This window comes from Leuresthes tenuis, unplaced genomic scaffold (genome assembly GCF_036924035.1).
Source record: "Leuresthes tenuis unplaced genomic scaffold, fLeuTen1.0.hap1 SCAF_2, whole genome shotgun sequence".
Classification (NCBI taxonomy): domain Eukaryota; kingdom Metazoa; phylum Chordata; class Actinopteri; order Atheriniformes; family Atherinopsidae; genus Leuresthes; species Leuresthes tenuis.
The window spans coordinates 39,287,400-39,310,865 of record NW_027325356.1 but is presented as its reverse complement, the minus strand read 5'-3'; the positions used below and the strand labels follow the sequence as shown (position 1 = coordinate 39,310,865).

The 23,466-nt window shown below is 40.8% G+C and overlaps 1 protein-coding gene across 1 annotated transcript in view; it reads left to right on the top strand.

Annotated features, from left to right (window-relative positions):
* The window catches only part of LOC140302232 (histone-binding protein RBBP7-like), a 33,612-nt gene extending 10,148 nt beyond the window's left edge, over positions 1 to 23,464 (top strand). The window contains 5 exon segments of the mRNA XM_072381053.1: positions 1,597 to 1,673; positions 20,418 to 20,475; positions 21,470 to 21,580; positions 22,725 to 22,778; positions 22,781 to 23,464. Of these exon segments, the coding sequence (XP_072237154.1) occupies positions 1,597 to 1,673; positions 20,418 to 20,475; positions 21,470 to 21,580; positions 22,725 to 22,778; positions 22,781 to 22,846 (366 nt within the window). The 3' untranslated portion in view covers positions 22,847 to 23,464.
* The last annotated feature ends 2 nt before the right edge of the window (positions 23,465 to 23,466 follow it).

Sequence of the window (23,466 nt, the reverse complement as noted above, 5' to 3'; positions counted from 1 at the left end):
TGGGATAATAATTTTGATTTACATTGATCATGTTTATGTTATTTGATTCTCAACGCATTCCATTATGTAATGAATAATGATTTTCAACTGGAATATTTCATTCATTGAGCTCTAGGAAGTGTTATTTTAGTGTTCACTTTATTTTTTCGAGCAGTGTGTATATATATACTTCACACTCAGCTCCAAACCACTCCAGTGCGCACTGAAGGTCTTGGCTTGAAGAAGCCAAAAGGAAGAAAGAATCCCATAATTTGCAAAAAGCAGAGATGCGACCCTGAGGTCACACAGAAGACCTGTGACAAGGGGCAGCCCCGGTGTAGTTAACATGCACTGTAAACAAGTTCGACTTTGTGCCAACTATACAGACACAGCTCTTGCTTTGGTTATACAGGCACCGGATCGCTTGTAAACTCGACCCCAGTCTACCACTCCACAGGCATTGACTCAGACCTCCATGCAACATTGAAGAGGAGTGTCAGCCAAGACAGCCCCACAATGTCCAAAGCCGTTAGCATGTCAGGGCAAAACTTGTTCAACCCTGGTGCTTTGCTGGTGGGAGATTATTTTAATACCCACAACGACTTCCACCAAGGTGATGGATGAGTCTTCCCCCAAGTCCTCAGACTCTGTTTCCTCAATGGAGGACTTGCTAGCCTGATTGAGGAGATTCTGAAAGTGCTCCCTCCGCTGCCAGACAATATCCTTAATTCAGGTCAGCAGTTCTCCACCCAGGTCAAGCACAACCTGGAAGCCCCCCTGCTTTCTCATTCTGAGTCATTGAATGGTTTGCTAGAACATCCTTGAGGCCAACCAAAAGTCCTTCTCCATAGTCTCCCCGAATTCCTCCCAGACCTGAGTTTTAGCTTCAGCAACCACCAGTGCTACAGCCCTTTTAGCCACTTGGTTCCTGTGAACTGCATCAGGTGACCCCTAGGGCAACCAAGCCCAAATGCTTGTCCTTCTTCAGCTTAACGGCTTACCTCACCGTTGGTGTCCACCAGTGGGTCTTCCGGTTACCGGGTTACCGCCACGACAGGCACAACAACCTTCAGTCCACAACTCTTGTAAGCTGCAATGGACGTCCTGAACATGATCCATTCAGATTCCATGTCCCCAACCTCCCCCGGTATGTGAGAAAAAGAGTTTAAATTTAAGTTAAAGACCTCGCAGACAGGGGCCTCCACCAGACGTTCCCAGTTCACTCTTCCAACTCATTTGGGGGCTTACCAGGTCTGTTCAGCAGAAGTGATGTTCCCCGTCCCAAGAGCTAGTTTGGGATGGTGGGTATTGGCAGGCAAAGGCGGGGGCCAAGGTCGCATTGCACCCAACCTCCGGGCTGAGCCTGACCGAGCCCCAAGACCTAAGGCTCAGCCACAAAGTTGTTTATTACAGTGGTGTTACATCCCACAACTGTAGGTGAAACCAAAGAGTAAAAAATTGCCAAATTCTCCAGTGTTACTTTAAGTAGTGTGTACAATTGAATGGTTTTGCATAAAATTTGATGGAAACAAATATACCAAGGAAATATTTTACAGACACTACATGCTGCAATACATGTTTAATGATCTGCCAGTGATTAACTGTCCAATTCATCAGGTACAGTGGTCCCCTCACAATGAGACAATCCTAGCCTCCAGTGGCACTGATCGACGTCTCAACGTCTGGGATCTCAGGTAAAAACTTTCTCCATACACTACATCTTTATCTGAAACATTGATGGTTATTGTTTTCCTCAGGAGTTTTTAGCAAAACATGTTCAAGTTATTTATGTATGGCAAACAGTGCAATTCCATCCCTATTACTTTTCTGTGTAGATATAGGATATAATATTAGAGCACATACAATCATTATCAGGAAATGTTGACATGATCCAACAATATTGTAGCGTTTTTGTTTTGAGAAATTACAGTACTTTTAGATTATGAAGCAATGTTAATGGCAAGTTGATGATAGTTAACTTAAAATAGACATTTGAAATGGTCCCCAATTAGCCTTGCTTTTCCCTGTCAAAACTGACAAGGGTTTCAAAACCATCCATCCATTTTCTATACTCGCTTAATCCAACTCAGGGTCATGGGGGAGTTGGGGCCTATCCCAGCTGTCATTGGGTGAGAGGCAGGGTAGACCCTGGACAGGTCACCAATTCATCACAGGGCCACATAAAGACAAATGAGGCAAACAACCATTCATGCTCACACTCACTCACAGGAAAATTTAGTCACCAATTAACCAGATGTGCATGTTTTTGGGCGGTGGGAAGAATACCCGGAGTACCCGAAGAGAACCCTCGCATGTACGGGAAGAACATGAAAACTCCACACAGAAAGTCCCTAGCTGGGATTCAAACTAGGTATCCTCTTGCTGTGAGGCGACAATGCTAACCACCACACCGCCATGCAGCCCTCAGGTTTCAAAACCTCCCAGGAAAATTAGTGTACTACAGTCCCTGACAAAAGTCTTGTCACTTGGGTACAAGTTGACCTTAAGTGCCCCTAAAATATATGTCAATTTTTATTTTTTTTTTACAAGAAATGGCTAATTTCAATCCCAACAGCTTTTGAAATAATGTTTTGGTGCCAAACAAAACTGCTGAAAAGAATTCTAACGTTCACAGCTGGGTAAAGCCCACGGAGTCAGTTTTTGCAAAGACAAAAGTCTTGTTGCCTTGTCATATGATGCACCCAATCCTAGATTACAGCCTCACCTGTGATCAATAATCAATTAACCAATTAGTGGGTGTGTATAAAAAGAACCCCAGCACCTACCAGGGCGGCAATAGCTCAGGAGGAAGAGCAGTCACCCACCAGTCGGAAGGTTGGTGGTTCGACTCTGGCTTCCCCGGCTACATGTCGAAGCGTCCTTAGGCAAGACAATGAACCCCACGTTGCCTCCCAGTGTATCATTGGGGTATGAAAGTGTGTACCAATGATTAGAAAAGCACGTAGTGGGGTGAATGCGGCATGTAGTGAAGCGCTTTGAGTGGTCAGTTATACTAGAAAAGCGCTATACAAGTCCATTTACCATTTACCCTTACATCAACTGCAACTTGACCTCTGACAACATGCCTAAGATTCACCCTGAGACCAAAGCGTTGATTATCAAGAGGCTGAAGACCAGATCCACAGCTGAGGTGACTGACACCTTCAATTCAGTTTTACTTATTTATTTATATAGCGCCAGATTACAACAATTGTCATCTCAAGGCACTTAAATAATATAGTCCAATTCAAGCCAATTGGAATTCAATTCATTGTAATCATAATCCAATTCATTCATATAGAGCCAATTCAAAAAATAATATCCTAGAATCAGCACCTCCAAATCCGAGACTATGGTTCTCAGCCGGAAAAGGGTGGAATGCTCTCTCCGGGTCGGGAATGAGATCCTTCCCCAAGTGGAGGAGTTCAAGTATCTCGGGGTCTTGTTCACGAGTGAGGGACGAATGGAGCGGGAGATTGACGGGCGGATCGGTGCGGCGTCTGCAGTGTTGCGGGCTCTGCACCGACCCGTCGTTGTGAAGAGGGAGCTGAGCCAGAAGGCGAAGCTCTCTACTTACTGGTCAATCTACGTTCCCATCCTCACCTATGGTCACGAGTTGTGGGTAGTGACCGAAAGAACAAGATCGCGAATACAAGCGGCCGAAATGGGTTTCCTCCGCAGGGTGTCTGGGCTCTCCCTTAGAGATAGGGTGAGAAGCTCAGTCATCCGGGAGGGGCTCGGAGTAGAACCGCTGCTCCTCCGCATTGAGAGGAGTCAGATGAGGTGGCTCGGGCATCTGGTTAGGATGCCCCCTGGGCGCCTCCCTGGGGAGGTGTTCCGGGCACGTCCCACTGGGAGGAGACCCCGGGGAAGACCCAGGACACGCTGGAGAGACTATGTCTCTTGGCTGGCCTGGGAACGCCTCGGGGTCCCCCCGGAAGAGCTGGAGGAAGTGGCCGGGGACAGAGACGTCTGGGTTTCTCTGCTCAAGCTGCTGCCCCCGCGACCCGACCCCCGGATAAGCGGCAGATGATGATGATGATGAATATCCTAGCTAAGGAAACCAAGAGATTGCACCGAAACTTGTCTTCAGTCCAATCTCCCGTCCTGAGCGTGCCTGTGGCGACTGTGGAAAGGAACGACTCCCTTTTAACAGGAAGAAACCTCTGGCAGAATCAGACTCAGGAAGGGTGGCCATCCGCCTCGACCAGCTGGGGTTTGAGAAGACAGAAAAGAGGGAAAAGAGGGGGAAAAACACCAAAACACCATTCAAAGGATACCTGTTCATAAAATCATTTGAGAAATTAAACAAGGGGAAAAAGAGAGCAAAGTGAGGAAAGGTGTGACAGATGAGGTCCCCCAGCAGTCTAAGCCTATTGCAGCTTAGCTATGGGATGTTTCAGGATCATCTGAGCCATCCCTAACTATAAGCTTTATCAAAAAGGAAAGTTTTAAGCCTAATCTTAAAAGTGGAAAGGGTGTCTGCTTCCCGGACATTTACTGGGAGCTTATTCCACAAGAGAGGGGCCTGATAACTGAAGGCTCTGCCTCCCATTCTACTTTTAGAAACTCTGGGAACAACAAGTAAACCTGCAGTTTGGGAGTGAAGTGCTCTGTTAGGAAAATACCTTACAATGAGATCTTTAGGATATGATGGAGCTTGGTCATTAAGAGCTTTATATGTGAGGAGAAGAATCTTAAATTCTATTCTGAATTTAACAGGGAGCCAATGAAGAGAAGCTAAAACTGGAGAAACACGATCGAGCTCTCCTGTTAGTTCTCATCAGAACTCTGGCTGCAGCAGTTTGGATCAGCTGGAGGCTTTTCAGAGAATATGTGGGACAGCCCAATAATAAAGAATTACAGTAGTCCAATCTTAAAGTAACAAATGCATGGACTAGTTTCTCTGCATCACCCTGAGACAGGATGTTCCTGATTTTAGCAATATTACGAAGGTGAAAGAAGGCAGTCCTAGAAACCAGTTTTATATGTGTGTCAAATGATAAATTCTGGTAAAAAATAACTCCAAGGTTCCTCACTGTAGAACTAGAAGCCAAGGAAATACCATCTAGAGTAACTATATAACTAGACAATTTCTCCCTGAAGCGCTCAGGTCCAAAGAGAACAACTTCAGTTTTGTCTGAATTTAAAAGCAGACAGTTCTGAGTCATCCAGGTCTTTATTTCTTTAAAACATGCTTGTAGTCTGACCAACTTATTGGTTTCATCTGGTTTCATATATAAGTTCAGCTGAGTATCATCAGCATAAGAATGGAAATGTATGCCATGCTGTCTAATAATGTTACCTAATGGAAGCATGTATAAAGTAAAATGAATCGGTCCAAGCACAGAACCCATTGACTTACTCCAATGTGTGAGGAAGATTCTTCATTTACAAGAACAAACTGGAATCTATCAGATAAATATGACTTAAACCAGCCTAATGCAGTTCCTTTGATCCCAATAACATGTTCAAGTCTCTGTAACAGAATGCTGTGATCGATCGTATCAAATGCAGCACTGAGATCCAACAGGACAAGCACAGACGCAAGTCCACAATCAGAGGCTAAGAGGAGATCATTGGTAACTTTAACCAGTGCGGTTTCTGTGCTATGATGCACTCTGAATCCTGACTGAAACTCTTCAAACAGATTATTTCTATGTAAATTATCACAAAGTTGAACTACAACTATTTTTTCAAGAAGTTTAGACTAAAAAGGGAGATTGGATATAGGTCGATAATTAGCCAATACTTCTGAATCAAGAGGAGGTTTTTTAAGTAAAGGTTTAATTCAATGTGTCTCAGTGTCAAGTACAAAGAATAAGAAAAAGATTTGAAGAGACTCGAGATGTTGTTGACAAGCCCAGGTCCGGCAGAGCCTTAAAGACAACTGCTCGGGAGGACCGATTGTTGGTTCGAAAATCCAAAGCCAGCCCCTTTTCCACTGCAGCAGAGCTTCACCAGGCTTGGTCACCTCAAGTCCCCGTGTCAACCAGAACAGTTTGTAGAATTCTGTCTCGAAACAGCCTCCATGGTCGAATCAGTGCCCAGAAACCAGCACTAAACAAAAGGCAATTAAGTAAACGTGTGGCATTTGCCAAGGCCCACAGTCTGCTAAAAGGATGGACGCTGGAAAAGTGGCACAAGTTGGATTTCTCAGATGAATCTTCGAATTACATCACAGCCGCTGCAAATATTGCAGGAGGCCAACTGTGGCCTGCATGGATCTGAGATTCACCCAGAAAACAGTTAAGTTTGGTGGCGGAAAAATCATGGTCTGGGGTTACATCCAGTCTGGGGGAGTGCGAAAGATTTGCAGGGTGGAAGGCAATATCAATAGCCTAAAAATATCAAGAAGTATTAGCTACCTCTTACATTGCCAACCATAAAAGGGGAACATCTGGGGTAGAATGAAAGAGGAAGCATGGAAGACAAAACCAAAGAATCTTGATGAACTCTGGAAGGCATATCAGACTGCGTTCTTTGCTATTCCTGATGACGTCATCAATAAATTGTATGAATCATTGTTGAACCGCATGGATGCAGTCCTTCAAGCTCATGGAAGTCATACAAGATATTAAATATGGATCTCACAGCACCACTACTTAATTCACTGATGTTATGCAACATATGTTTGTATTTGAAGTAAATTTTTTGTTCAATTTTCACATTACTCTCTGTAGGCGACAAAACTTTTGTCTTGCCAAAATCCGTGTTCATTAAATGATCAATCTTTCTTCAGTGAAGCAAATTTATTTTAGTATATTAAACATAATTTGGGAGGGTTTTAGCTTTCATATGAGCCATTTCTAAAACCAATGGATTAATTAAAAGTCAGGTTATAAGCTGTTGTTTCTACAAAATGGATAAGTGACAAGACTTTTGTCAGGGACTGTACATACAAAACAAAAGAAAAATGTCAGCACTTAGGCAATCTGAGCATTTTCTACTATCACTGTTTCCGTTCCACGGTTTCCTTCAGTTTGTAGGATCATAAGGTGATCAGAAAACTATTTGTATAGCACAGTGTAAGGGGTCATCATAAAGTGCTTTACAAGAAAACAAAAGGATAACAAAAAAAGTAGCTGTAATCTATCATACAGCTATCGAACATCGCAAATTAAAACAACAAAGAGCGACTTCCGGTGAAGCGAGCACTTAAGATGGCCGTGTAGGGGTATCCGCTACGGTACCATTCTGTCACACAGGGAACTCTTGAGGAGGACTCGGACGCAGAGAATAGATTTTGCTGATAATATTTATTTTCAAACCAAAATTCACAGGAAAAATCCTGGAAACAAAAAACATCTCCAAAGAGGGAAAAACGGGAACAGGCTCTGGTCAGAATCACAGAGCTGAATATACTTGAAGGCGTGAAACAAACAAAAACCTCTCTCAGCGAGGAGATAAGACAATAACAATCCAAACTAACGGCTCTGATTTAACTCATACAGCAGCATCGATAAACGGCAAAAGGCCAAACCAAAATCACTCTTATCGAGGAAGAAATTAAGTTTACAAATAAACCAAAAAGCTTCTTGGGAAGCTAACCAAAACCTCTCTTGGCAAGGAGATAAGAAATTAACAATACACTAACAAAAGAGCTCTGAACTTACACCAAGAGCCGTAATAACAAAAACGGCAGACAAGGCCAAACTAAAAATCTCTCTTTACCAGGTATATATAAACAATATAATTCTATAAAAACAAAAGTAGCAAAAATAGCAAAGGCCAACAAAAGGAGTATAACAGGAAGTCACACAACAAATGTGGATACAGGACAAAAACTCAACTTGACCAACAGGTGTGACACCGTTCACCTTGCCCTCTTCTTTAATAATGATTGACATATCCTAAATAGAGAAAATAAGCGTGAGGAGGATTGTAACTTCATATTAATATGCAACCAGTCCAAAAAAAACTTTACACAGTATGGCTTGAGAAGTGTAACTCGACAGACCCAGGAGGGCACAGAGGAGCACATGGCTGCTCTCCCAGACCCACCACAGATGGATACCGCAGCTGAGCTAACGAGCATTAGGACGCTGCTACAACGCATCTCATCCAGTATAAACGGATTCAAATCGGGCATGGATGCACTTCAAACGGCGGTGGAGAAACTGGGAAGTCGAGTGACTGAAGCAGATATTCGTATTTCGGCCCTTGAAGATCACGACCAAAGCCTGAATGTTGCGGTGTAGACGGATGCCAAAACAATTGCCCAACTTCAGGAGAAAGTACCACTTGGAAGATGCCGGCCACCGTAATAATGTTGGAATGGTTGGAGTAGTGTTTACTTGTTGTCTCCAGGAGGAGGAGACGTGCGAAGGTTTGTGCAGAATTTTTTTGGAGGAAGTATTCGACATCGAAATGGGACCGGACTTCGAGATCGAGCGAACCCACAGAGCAGTTCAGCTGGGCAACAGAGACCGGCATATCCTGGTGCGTTTCCAGAGGTTTGGAGCCAGAGAAGCAGTGCTAAGGCGGCCCGGGAGAAGGAGCGTGTGGAATGGAGAGGCAAGCACGTATTTTATTTTTTTTAGGATCTTTCACAGAACATTATTCAGAGGCGCAAAAAAATTGATGGAGTAAAGAAGCAGCTGCAGGAGAAAGGTACACCATGTTATACCCAGCTGTGCTGAGAGTTGTGGCGGATAACATCCGGCATACTTCACTTCTTCGGAGGAGGTGAGAAGCTTCATTTCTAAGAGAGCTTCATGAAGATCCCAGCGCGACACAGGATATTCTTGATTACTGGAGATGTCGAGTGAGCCGTTTTCAGGCTTCTTTAGGTGAACCATCACGTGAGTCCTCTTGTATTCTCCAGGTGGTCATATTAGTATTTATTATCAGATATAGTTGTATCTATAGCCTATGGTTCGAATAAGTTTGTGTTCACCTTGTTTAAGGGGGCAAAGAAGTTAAACTATTGTAATATTGCCTCTTGTTCTTTCTCTTAGAAAATAATAACTGCACAATAGCAGCAGATATATTGTTCTGGAGTAGATTTGACACAGGGATTTTTATTGTCCCTCTTCTGTTTTGGACTGGAATATAAGTAGAGGACATTAATTTTTGTTCTTTATAGGAATTAGGCTCTGGACTCACTTGGTTGCTTGAACAAAATTCACGTCTTGTCAAGTTCTGTATATGATAATAGGTAGGTGTATTTGATATGGATGTGTGTGTGTGTTGGTTCAGCGGGTCAGGACTTTTGAGTTTCACGGACATACTAGGCAGTTGTTTTGGTTTAAGTCAGGGGTGTCAAACTCATTTTCACCAGGGCCACATCAGCATAATGGCTGTCCTTGAAGGACCAGATGTAACTTATAAATGTAACTAAATGTAATCGGATGTAATGTAAAATAAATGTTACTACTCATTAATGTTAAATAACTCATTTATTATAACTTATTCAAGTGACAATTACAGTTGCATAGAAAACATATGTTTGCTTGTTGCTCTAAATTGTCAGCTTATGAAAACTCACATAACTCCATTAATGAAGGATCAAACTGTCCAAGTGAATAAAGAAAAATAACATAAAACCGAGCTGCAAAGAACATGTATGACACATGTAGCATTTTACAAAAAAAGGCTACACACAGCCTTGCATCCAACTGATGGTTTGATGACAACAATTTGTCTGCATACACACATAAGACGTGCAAATATTAAATACTTACAACAGCAGCTACACATAAATAATATGTAATCAACTAAAAATAACAAAATAAAGGTTGACTCAGTTCACAACTATATTACTCAAGTTTTTTGGTTAGTCTTTGATGAGGAGATGCTGCCTGTCCTTGAACACACCAAGTGGATTCTCTCTCTACTATCGATTAATCATGTTATGAAAATGACACACAAAACAAAATGCAAGCACAATCATTAAATTGCACACCGTTTAACTGTTCTTCTTGGTTGAATTACATTTTAACTAAGTTTTCAAAAAAATGCTTTGCTGTGTTCTTCTGACCAGATGTCTGACACCGTTTTCCCGTTGCCAGTGTGTCCATGTCTGGCTTTAGGTCCTGTGCTGAGGCAATGCGTAGAACAGCATGGAGGTTGTCATCCGTGAGGCGGGATCTGTGCTTGTTTTTGTTCAGATTCATTATGGAAAAAAACTGTTCGCACAGATAGGTGCTTCCAAACATGGACAGAACAGGGGGCAGCAGGCGGTAAAAGTCCTGGATTGTAGCATCCTGGAACTTTGCTCTCAGGCCACTGTCGCTTTGAAGCTCAATTAGCTCCATCTGAAGATGTTGGGGGTGCAGTGCAGACATCGGTGGTGAAAGGATTGGCAAAGATGTCAAAGCCAGATTGTTGTGCTCTGAAGTCAGAGAAGCGCTGATCAAACTCGGTCTTTAACCAGCTGAGTTTGGTAGCTAACTGAGCACATGAAAAAGTCTCGGGGAAACGAGGTTGACATGCTCTGACAAACAGGAAAGTGGACAAGATTGTCATGTTTCACTTGCCACATCCATAAGTCCAATTTACGCCGGAAAGCCGTGATCGTGTCGGACATCTGCGTGATGACTTGTTTGCGTCCCTGCAGCTTCTGATTCAGCTGGGCGAGATGGCCGCTTATGTCACACAACACAACAAAGTCACACAGCCAATTTGGATCGGATAGTTCAGATATGAGTTATCCTTTACTCTGCATAAAAAGAGCAATGTCTTCCCTGAGCTCAACAGCTCCTCAGTGATAGAGAGGTCCGATTTTACACCTCTAATAAAAATTGATAACTGCGCTGTGTCTGTGTTATCTGTGCTTTCATCAACAGCCAATGAAGAAGCTGTGTAGCTGCGTGTCTCCTCGGCCAGCTGTGTTGTAAGATTTTCTGCTAGTTCCTTCACTCGGTTCGCGATGGTGTTTCTTGATAAACTGACATTTTTAAAAGTCTGTAACTGGTCGGGACACACCTGCTCACAGACCTTCAGCATGCACTTTCAAAAACGCTCCCTCTGAAAATGACTTGGAAGCGTGGGCAATTTCTTCAGCCACAATGAAGCTAGATTTCACTGCGGCCTCGTTTTTGGCTGTGGATTTCGCAAACAAACTCTGCTGCGACCGCAGTTTGCCTTTTAATTCTTGGGCAATTTGTTGTTTTTCTTGAAGGCTAGCTTTAGCGTACTTAGCTCCGTGTTTGGTGTCAAAATGTGGACGCAGATTGTACTCTTTGACAACCGACACCGCCTCTAACACTAAAGACATACCGGTCTTTCTCCTTGAAGCACAAATAAGTATTCAGCTTCCCATCTTTCTTGAAACAGTCTTCCGTCTGTATCTGGACATTTTGGGATCATATCTCAATTCCACTCGTTGGCATGGAAACACTGCTGCGGCAAACGTAGGCAATCGAAAGGCATTGTGGGAAATGTAGTATTTGGTCAAAGCACGCTCTTAATTTACTTTTTGGTATTTATTCTTAGACACTCAAAACTTTTAAGCTCTCGCGGGCCACATAAAATGACATGGCGGGCCACATCTGGCCCGTGGGCCTTGAGTTTGACACCTATGGTTTAAGGGATGGTGGAGAACCACTTGGTCTCATCAACGGTCTCACGTGTCTCAGTTTCTATGTGTTTTTGTTTTGTTTTGTTTGTCTTGTTTTGTTTTGGTTTTTTTTAAATTTTTCATGTGTGTCAAATCAAAGTCAAATTTATTTGTATAGCACATTTCACGTACAAAACAATTCAAAGTGCGTTACATAATATAAAAGCATTGCAGTGGGGAGCAGAAAAGGCATTAAAAATATGTAAAAATATAAATAGAAAGAAATGGAATAATTAAAATGAAATAAAACAAGCAAGAGTCTAGATAAGTTAAAAGATACGTGCAGATTTCATGCATGAGAAAAGAAATGTTCTTAACCTGGATTTAAAAATGTCTACATTTGGTGACAGTTTAATCTCCTCTGGCAGTTTGTTCCACTTGTTTGCAGCAATAACAGCTAAATGCTGCTTCTCCAGGTTTAATCTGGACTCTGGACTGGACCAGTTGACCTGAGTCCTTGGATCTCAGAGCTGTACTAAGTTTATATTCTCTGAACATATCACAGATGTATTTTGGGCCTCAACCGTTTTGGGATTTGTAAACCATCAGAAGGCTTTTAAAATCTATTCTGTGACTGACTGGAAGCCAGTGTAAAGATTTTAAAACTGGTGTGATGTGTTCAGATGTCTTAGTCCTGGTTAAAACTCTAGCAGCAGCACTTTGGATGAGCTGCAGATGTTTAATGCTCTTTTTGGGAAGTCCAGTTAACAGACCATAACAATAATCGTGTCTACTGGAGATGAATGCATGGATGAGTTTCTCCTGGTCTTTTTGGGAGAGAAAACCTTGAATTCTGTTGATGTTTCTGAGTTGGTGAAAAAGCTCCCTTGGTGAAAGCCTTGAAAGTCAGATCTGAGTCTATCAACACTCCAAGGTTACGAGCTTGGTCAGTAATTGTAAGGGCCCGAGTGTCAAGATATTTACCAACACTTACTCTCTTCTCTTTGCTACCAAACAGAATGATCTCAGTTTTGTCTTCATTTAATTGTAGAAAATTCTCTATCATCCAGGTGTTTATTTCCTCCAGACACTGACACAGTACATCTGCTGGGCTGCAGTCATCTGGTGACAGAGACACATAAAGTTGTGTATTGTCTGCATAACTGTGATAATTGATGTTAAATTTCTGCAATATCTGACCCAAAGGCAGCATATACAAGTTAAACAGAAGAGGTCCAAGAATTGACCCTTGGGGGACTCCACATGTCATGGCCACTCGCTCAGATTCATATCTGCCAATTGTAACAAAATAACTCCGGCCTTCTAAATAGGACCTGAACCAGTTAAGGACCACTCCAGAAAGTCCAACCCAGTTTTCCAGCCTGTGCAACAGGATTCTGTGATCTATAGTATCAAATGCAGCGCTGAAATCCAACAGAACCAGGACTGAAACGTAACCAGAATCAGTATTCAACCTGATGTCGTTTAACACTTTGACCAGAGCTGTTTCAGTGCTGTGATGACATTGGAAGCCTGATTGAAAGTTATCGAGACTTCCACTTTCATTCAGAAAGTCATTGAGTTGGTTTAATACAACTTTATCAATAATCTTGGATATAAAAGAGAAATTAGAGACAGGTCTATAGTTCTTCATCACAGAGGTGTCTAGAGTTCTCTTCTTTAGGAGTGGCTTAATGGCAGCTGTCTTTAGTGACTTGGGAAAAATGCCTGATGCAAGTGAGCTGTTAACTATTTGTAGGGGATCACTTTCTACTGAGGTAAAAACAGTTTTTAAAAAGTCAGATGGTATTATGTCCAGAGTGCAAGTTGTTGATTTCAGATGCCAAACTGTTTCCTCCAGGATTTTTAAATCAACAATATGAAATTGTGACATAATGTCAGAGTTAGTTCTAGGTTTTAGACACAGATTAGTTTTCTTGTTGGTCTGTGTGGCGAATGTTTTGTCTAATTATTTTGATTATTTATTTATTTATTTTTTTGGCTAAAAAAAGTTGGCAAATTCGTTGCATTTCTCAGTGGAGAGGTGGTCTGGGTTTAACTGTTTAGGAAGATTTGTGAGTTTTTCAACCATAGTAAACAGAGTTAGAGAATTGTTGACATTCTTATTAATCAGGTCAGATAAATTCAACTGTCTGGCCTTGCACAGCTCATTGTTATAACTATGCAGGCTTTGTTTGTACAGCTCATAGTGAATCTGAAGCTTTGTTTTCCTCCACTTACATTCAGCTTTCCTGCATTCTGTTTTCCGGTTTTAGACCGTTGTGGTGTTTCTCCATGTTGTTTTCTGTTTGCTTAAGTTTGCTCTTGATTCTTATCGGTGTAACATCTTCCACTACATTCAAAATTCTTAAGTTGAAATGATCCAGCAGTCCATCAACCGACTGTGCGCTCACTGTTAGTAACATAGCTATGGCTTCCCTAAACTGAGCACTTGTTTTCTCATTAATGTACCTCTTCTTAACTGAGAAGCTGGTTGTTTGAACATTGAGTAATCAATAAATCAAATAAAATACTGAAATGGTCAGACAAGGCCAAATCAATAACCACAACAGAAGAAAGATCAACACCTTTGGAAATGACCAGGTCCAGAGTGTGACCTTGAAGGTGGGTCGGTTCTGTTACATGTTGCCACAAACCAAACATGTCCAGCACAGAAGAAAATTCTTTGGCATTACCATCCACCATATTATCTATGTGAATGTGAAAATCTCCGGTCAAGATAAAATGGTCAATTATAATTCAGAAAATTCATCAATAAAACTTGCACAGTATCCTGGAGATTTGTAAATGATTAATAATAGAATTTTAGGAATACCCTTTAAAATAAAATTAAGATATTCAAAAGAAGTGAAATCATCAAATGAGATATAAGGCAGATTCTCCCCCACCTTTCCTCCCATTTCGGCATTTATCCATGAAACAAAAATTTGGGGGTGCTGTTTCATTAAGAGCAGTAGCACTTGTGCTTTCTGTTAACCATGTTTCTGTCAGAAAAACAAAATCTAAATTATGAAGTCATTAACTAACAGGGACTTTATTGGACAGAGATCTAATATTAAGTAGAGCTAGCTTTGTGGGGTTTACTCTGGTCTCTGTTGTATTCTGAGTTGTACGTTAACAGATTAGATCAGTGGTTCCCAACCTTTTTTGGTTTGTGACCCCATTTTGACATGATACATTTCTGGCGACCCCAGAAACATTTTTTTTCTATGATTAGTTCTTTATCATGTTTGTTATACTGTGTTGCAAATACAAAGTAGCCAGATTAGTGCACAAAGTGACATTTTATTTTCCCTCATCAGGAAATACATGTACTGTTAATTACAAAGCTTAAAATTAATAATAAACAAACAAACTCTCAAACAATGAATTATGGAAATAGAACTACTGCCACATGTTAAACTGGCCACAGTAAAGCTTTGAAATAATAAGTATCACAGTGTTTCAACTTCAGTTTTCATGTCTTTCATGTATTATTATGGTCTCTCAACTCACCACATTTAATGGGATGACTGAGCTTGCACACATCGCTGCAGCCTTTCAAAGTCAGGTGCTGTAGTAGACAGAGCGCATCTCATCTCTGACGTAACATCCAGTCGGGACGATACTTTGACTTCATTCACACAAGGGCGCTAAATCCAGCTTCACACAGATGTGTGCTTCCAAAAGGAACCAATCTTTTTAGAGCACACAGTGAGATCTCTGGGTACTCATGTCTCACTTCAAACCAGAATTCTTCCACTGGCACTCGCGAATGTAATCCCTGATGTGTTTTGTGAAAGGAAAGTTCAATCAGCTGTTCAACAGCGGTGGCAGGCAGGTCCACTGCGCCTGCATCGCAGTGAAATGGGTCCCTCACCCAGTCAAACTTGGTCATATCCACGTCTGTGAAATAAGAGATCTTCTAGGCGTCTCAGGTGGCCGCACATCTCCTTTGTGGAGCACTTATCGATGCTGTTGTCTTTTAAAAACTGACTCAATTGGGGGGAAAGGAGTGAAGTTTGCCTTTGAAAGGCTTTCTCTCCAGTATGCGAGTTTCCCCCTGAATCCATCAATATGATCACTCATCTGCATGATATTTTTGTTTTTCCCCTGCATGCTTGTGTTAAGTTCATTTAGTTTTCCAAAGATGTCTGTTACATATTCAAGAAGGCACATTTTCTGCTGGTCACACAGAAAGTCGACAAAATCATTTTTTTTCACATCCATAGAAAACGCCAACAGTTCGTTTTTCAGCTTGAAAAACTGCTCTAACACGTTACCTCTCGACAACCACCGTGCCTCCGTGTGAAAAAGTAAATTTCATATTCAGAGCCCATGTCGGCACATAGTTTTGCAAACAGATGTGCGCGCAGTGGATGTGGCTTAATGTAGTTCACCATGGTTACGGCCTGCTGCAGCACGTCTGCGACGGACGCACATAGTTCTTTAGATGCCAGTTGTTCCCGGTGAATCATACAGAGATTCCATAATGCAGATGGGGCTCGCTGAGTGATTAGTGTGTGCAAACCACTTCGCCGTCCCGCCATAGCCCCGTCTGTGCAAAATCCCACCATACGCTCCCAGGGGATTACGTTTTTCTCCATAAAATTGTGAAGGACATCGTCCATTGCTTAGGCAGTCTCATATTCATAAAGAGGGAGGCAGTACAATATATCCTTGTGGATTGCATTCTCTTGCATGAAACGACCAAATGTCGAAGCATGAGCATTTTTTCCTTCGGTGCTCACATCCATTTGAATAGCATATGCTGGTGAATTGCGAAGTTTTTCTGTCAGCGTGCTCTCTTGGTTAGCAGCGATTGCATAAACCCTTCTTTTAACTGTGTTATCAGACAGTGGTATCATCATCAGTTTTTGAGCTTCTTCCTGCCATATATGGCCATTTTGATGGCAGCTGGCAGTATTAATGTCTCAGCAATGGTATGCGGCTTCATAGCCCTAGCAACAAGATAGCTCACCTCAAAAGACGCTCTCAATGCCTGGTCACCAACAGTCACAGCTTTTTTTAAGTACACTCGCTGTTTATTCAGCTCGGCATATTTCTTCCAAGAAGATCTTGGTTTGTCGAGATGTTCTTGGTGTCTTGTCTCAAGGTGTCTTTTCAGCTTATTGGGTTTCATACTCTCGGCAGACAGAACGTTAGCACACAACAGACATTTCGGCTTCTCTTCGTTGCTTTCAATGACGCTTGTAAAGCCATACTCAATAAATCTTTCGTCATATCTTCTCTGTCTTTTTTATGTCTGTTTCTCCGTTCCACTTGTAAGTGTATTTACAGGACCTGGCGGGCGAAGACATTTTTCCATTTTTTTCTCCGTTTCTGTTTTCCTACTGACTGCAAGTTGGTGACTGGCAAAAGCGAGTGAACTCAAGTAGCGTCATAAAAGGTCACTCGTGCAGTCACGTGATTGCAGCCGTCAATCAAGATGCACCTGCTCAGATATTGTTACTTGTATATTTTATTTTAATTTATATTCGAGAATGTGAAAATATAGAAAACAGTTTACATTTTAAATAATAATTTTGATTAAAAAAATTTAAATAAAAAAATTTTGAATTTTTTTTTTTATCAATTACTACACATTTTAGGCGACCCCATTTAAATTCCACGCGACCCCAAGGTTAAAAAACACTGGATTAGATAGATTCACCCAACAAGTTGACTGTTTTCGATTCCTTCTTTTGCTAACTAATTCCAGAATCCTACTGGGTCCCAGCTTGTTCTCAGAACAGCTGTCAGTAGTAAGACTACTATAGCAGGGACCCTGAACGCATCATGGCATGCTGCTGCTCCTTGAACATCCTGCACATCCCCTTGTGCCCTGCTCTGCTAGGACACATGATGTAAAAGGAGGGGGTGCCCTGCATTTCCTGGTAGATGGTGGTCGCTGGAGTCCTGGCTGGGATAGAGATATCCTTTGAAGACCTTGGGTGATGTGGAATAGAGGGTCTGGTTGGGGGGGGCTGGGGGTTGTTTGCCTCGCTGCTGTGTCCTTCACCCTTATCTGTACAGTCATGTTTGGGTTTTCCGTCCCAACAGCATGACGTAAGTGTGCACCAAGTAATCTGCATCCAATTCGATGTACCGGTACACATTTCTTAGACAGGGAGACATTAAATCCAGGTTGTTTCTCACATGGTACCACCCTCACTTGGATGTATCTCAAAGGTTGATGAGATGGTTGAGGGTAAAATAGCAGAAGTGTTATGTTAGTATGGCAGACACGCTTGGGTTACTATCATGGAACATTAAAGGGGCGAATTTTGAAGAGGAAGAAAATTCTAAAACAAAAGAAAGTAGACAGCTGCCTTTTGCAGGAGACTCATTTAAATAATGAAGAGTCAACTAAGTTACAAAGGGATTGGGGTGGTAAAATATTTTATAGTGCCTACTTATCTAACCAGCGGGGTGTCTGCATATTATTTTGTAAAAATCTAAACATAACTATCCACAAGCAACTCTCGGACAGGGAAGGCAGGTGGGTGGCTATAAGCAGCAGATGCTTATTAATATCTGTGCACCAAATTTAGATTCTCCAGATCCAGGGGGGTCAATTAGGTTAGATATCCACACCTAGATAAGTCAAGTTGTTTACAATACAATATTAGTATATAAATCTCAAATAGCTATTGATGTTTTAGAAGAAGAGCTTGCAAACCTTGCAAGCATCTCATCATCTTATTGGTCTAAACCCTTCTTTCACTAGGACATTTCTATGGCACAACAAGCTACTGAAAGTGGGTAAAAAAAAAAACCTCTTTACTGGAAGTCGTGGGTGGAAGCAGGGATTACTTTTATTGGAGATATTTTCGAGGGTGATAATTTTATGGGTTTTGCACAAATGGTAAACTAAATATGGAATCCCTAAACAAGACTTTTGGAAATATTTGCAATTAAGAAGTTGTATAATGTCTGCACAACAGAAATTCCCCGTTGCCTCAAACAGAGATACAAAAACTAGTACAGGGAGATCAGGAGGCTTGAGGTGGAGCATCTAGATATTATAGTCTTACGAGACAATATCATCCACCAAAACTAGAGGGTCTCAAGAGGGCATGGGAAGCAGATTTATAGGGCAAGATAATTATGAAGAAGTGGAAGGAAATAATCGTATCCTGGTATAAGACATCTAGAGAGTTACAGACCCGCTTAATTACATAAAATCATACATAGGATGTATGATGTAAGATGACAAGACTAAAGCTCTGTGAATCCGAGAAGTGCTGGAGATGTGAGAGGAGTAGAGGAACTCTTTTATACATGTTGTATGAATGTGAAATGACACACAACCTATGGGGGAAAAAAATAATATTACTCATCAGCAAAGTACTCAGCACAGATTCATCCCAGAGCCCTGCTTTATGTATTTTGTGCATAGTAACATAGGGAGTAGAGTTATCATACCACCAAACTCAATGGTGTAGGTTGGCCCTTACTACAGGATGTAGGATTGTTCTCAGACACTGGAGGTATTTATGAAAACATGGGGTCCATACATGAATTTCATACTAGAGAAGCTATATGGAGAAGCTATATTGATGGACTTTCATGCAAACAATTAACAAGAAACCATGTCTGGATTGTGACAAAAGTCTGAAATGTGGTGGGGTGGAGAATGGGGAAAGTAAAGGAGTTGAGAGCTGTTGGTAATGTGAACCATTTTTTCCACACGTCAGGAATTGCGTTATTCTGTTTTTGTCATTGTCCAGGTTCATGTATGTTGGTCCTTTTGTTGCATTGTTGAAAAGCATTAAAAAGGGAGTCACAAAAAAGAGCACAGACCAAAAGATAGAGATGGAAACACTTTGGGCCTGGTCATACCTGGGATTACTTGTGATTGAATGTCAGTTAACTGCTCTGTTTGTAAATACAGCCACTGGCAAAAGAATATGGAATCAAATTATTCATTTGAAAGAGTGTTTGCAAGCCTTAACTAGTTCTGGCACCAAGCTGACTGGCAAGAAATCTAGCCCCAAAAAGGGAGCCTCCAATTCTTATAATAAAAAAATTAAAAGATTTCTTTTCAAAAAGGTAGTTCATCACACAGTGGGGCAAAAGATGTTGGTCTTCCTCAGTCAGCTGTGTCTGAGCAATTGTATACAAAATGAGGAGGGTGTAACAAATGGGTAGATCCAGCTAGACGTTAAAGCACCAGGAAAGAAAATTCTAAGAAATATGCATGTAAATAAAAAAATGCACAAAACAGGAAAGGAAACCAAACCAGCTGAACAAGGAGGCAGTTTGTGACCAAACTGATAAATCCACTGAAAGAAATTGGATTTACATAATGCCTGAAGAAAGCATACAAATGTAGACATCATTGATGATTTGGTGATATTGTCAATCAAATCAAAATGATGGTAGTCATCTTTAATGTAAATGTACAGATGTAATTTTTTTAGTTTTTTTGACACTTTTCTAATTTACTCACACCAAACAGTTCAGATCACAATAAAAAAAAAAAAGTGGAAATGAAAAAAGGAATTCAAGGTATTGTAAAAGCCAGAGCTTTTACATTTTACATTTTCACTGCCAAAACATTCACGTTGCAATTCCACAGTGATTATGGTCTTGCAAATGCAGATCATTCACTTTAATTTGTGAGATTTAATTAGCAAATTGGGGGAAGGGTTTAGCAGTTACAGACTATTTCAGGGGCTTAAATGTGATTTGATAGTTTTCTAAAAAGTTCGTCCCTGAAAAAGTGTGGTCATTAGTTTCGCTGCTAACTGGTGGCAGTGTGATAACACAGAATTTTTTGTTTTATTTACAAATGATGACACGGAGAGACACAATTATGAAAATGTTCATTTTCCAAAAAATTCCAGACCCAACTAAATGAACATCATGCAGAGTACAACAAAGTAACTATGTCAGCTGACTCAAGATTTTCTTGGATGTTTTCTTCAAGTAAAATCGGGGAGGAGCAGTCTGCAGAGGATGCTGAAGATGGCCCACCAGAGCTCTTGGTAGGTGATGTTAATGTGTCATAATTAGATTTTTTTTGCAGTTACTCTATTATAAAACTACAGCATAAAGTGTATCAGGATGCACCCGCCCAGATGTCAAATTATAAATATTAAAATGATATATCGATCAATCCCTAATGTTTGTCAATATTGTTTTAAAAATTACTAGAAAAAACTGTTCCTGCGCAACGGCAGCAAAATAGTGAAAATGTAGCAGCTTAGCTCCCTCCCTCCTAGTAGAACCAGCAGAAATGACTGAATGGATACTATAACCTGTGAGAAAACTGTAATAATGAGGAAAATAATTTGAAGACTGTAACAACCAAAAGGGTTAGAGGAATGCGGTAATGTAGTTTTTATTTCAATGGAGTGAAAGATTTTTAAACGGCAGTGACTTGAACACAGTTGAACCAGTCTTTGGTGTCATACCAAACTTTCAATTAGAGTTAGTGAGAGAATTTGAAAGGTTTCTCTTGCTTCAAGGCTCATAGCTGAAATTTTGTAAAAGTGAGCTCTTTAGTAGTTACATTGGCTGAAAGAGGACAACCTTTCCTACATTTTAAGGTATAATTTGTTTCTGTAAGTTAAACTGTATGAAAGTTATAGGAATTTGAATATCAGAAAAAGCTGAACAAATTGGTAATAGCTAAATGTCTTGTGATCTGTTTAAAATTTGAATGGTGTCTCTAGCTGAACGTTAGGTTGAATGGACGAGCTGAACGTTTTGATACCAAAATTGTAGAAATCGGAGAAAGTATGCAGGAGTAGTTAAAAGTTGTTGCAGTCTTTGTCACTTCAGTCTTTAAAGACCAAACGACACGGGCTAACTGCATAAAACTGGAATATAAGAGACAACTTATTTTATGTTAAGAGCCAGTTTCAAACCTCTGACCTTATACATTATTATACATTTGCTGGATGGTTAGGTGTCCTGCTTGTCCGCTCTTTATGTCCTTAGTCCTGTTTATATATATATATATTTTTTTTCCATCAGTTTATCCACGGTGGCCATACAGCCAAGATCTCAGATTTTTCCTGGAACCCCAATGAACCCTGGATCATCTGCTCAGTGTCTGAGGACAATATCATGCAAGTTTGGCAAATGGTGAATATGGTTGTTGTCCAAGACGCACTCAAACACTCATACACGCTCACACTCACTTCTAGGGACAATTCAGAGTCACCCATCAACCTGACATGCATGTGTTTGGATGGTGGAAGAATGCTGGAGTACCTGGTGAGGACCCATGCATACACGGGGAAAAAATGCAAACTAACCACTACACTACCGTTAAGTCCCGCTTTATAATCACATAAATTAATATTTTATTCAAGTTAGAGCATAGAAAACATTTTACTTTCTCATAAAAAATATTAGCTCATCTTGATTTTGATGCCACCAATCTGCAAAAACTGCATCTACAAATTATGGATCAATTTCAGAAAATTTTCCTCAAGATGAAACTAAAGAATTTGAATATTTCATCATCTGCAGTACATATAATCAAAAGATTCCAAGAATATGAAAAAATCTCTCTCTCGGCAAGGATTATGGCCAAAAATCTAAAATCAATGCCCCGTATCTTTGGGCTCTCAGGCAGCACTGTATGTAAAATGTGTCTGGAGGCCCCTTCCCAGATGGCAGAGAAGATTTTTGGAAGTCATTGATGCTTCGTCTTGTAGACTAAAGAAGAGAGGGACCATCTAGCATGTTATTGCAAAGTCTAAAAACAAACAAACAAAAAAACACTTAATTTCTAGGGCTACGTTAATGTTTATGGAACTGGCAGTTTGCTCATCTGGAAAGGTACCATTAATGCTGAAAGGTTTTAGAGCAAAATATACTACCAGATGATGTCTTCCTCAGGAAAGGCCTTGCATATTTCAACGAGATAACGTTAAACCACAAAAAGCTGCATCACTTACAACAGTGCTTCGTAGAAGCTTCGTAGAAGAGTCTGCACTGGCCTTCCTTCAGAATAAAGGGAGGGGGAAGCAATAACTTGTGGGGTATTTTTAAGAACTTGCAGTGTTCTGTCAAACATTAAAATTGAAGTTTGTTAGCATCATGTAAAGAGTTATAAAATATCAAATGTTACAGTTCAGGCAGAAACTATGCATGCCAGTGTCAGATGTGTGTCAGCTGTTTTTCTTTCCAAGTTACCCACATATGGTCAGAGGTGTCTGACAGGAAAGTAAATCTGAACCATTTAGTCTTGTATATTAGTGGCTCCTCCCTTTTCTTCCAGGCAGAGAATATCTACAATGACGAGGAGCCTGACAACACCCCTGCATCAGAGCTGGAGGCTCAGGAATCCTAACCAAGCTCTACCAAGTCTCTATCCCGGCACAACCCCTCCTGTATTCCTGAGCCCCGGACAGCCTGTGTTTTTCAAGAATTAACCATTTGAGGAATTAGAGGCAGCCTCGCTGTCAGTCATTTCTAGCAGACAGCTGGATATCATTATGCTTACACTTGATTTTGGCCTGGGTCCCAAAATCACTATGCAGATGTTACAATTAGAAATTATGTCCCTCATAGGTGATTGCATCTCTTATTTTGTGAAGGGCATTTGAAAATTCTATACACGTCAAATATTTTGTGCACACAAAAACATTGTAAATTCTACAGACCTGTTTGGAGTCACAGGTAAAATTTTGGTAAGTGAGCTTCAAGAGACAATTCCTTAACTTTGACATAACATTATTTCATGCTTTTTGGAAACTGCATCTTGATTATATGATAGCCATGCTGGTCATGTCCACGTTTTTCCATTTTTTGCATTTGTGGCAAGTGTTTATTAACATGTCTGTTACCTTTGAAAACATGTTGCTTGTTCGGTTTGCCTCTTGTTCATAAGGATTTGGCTTGTTTGAACACTGGGATTTAATAAGTGCACATGGACATACTTCTTTTTCATTGTCAAATAATGTGAAATATGTGTTTTCTGCACCGAAAACTGCAATAAAGCTTTTGTAACTTTTCAAAGT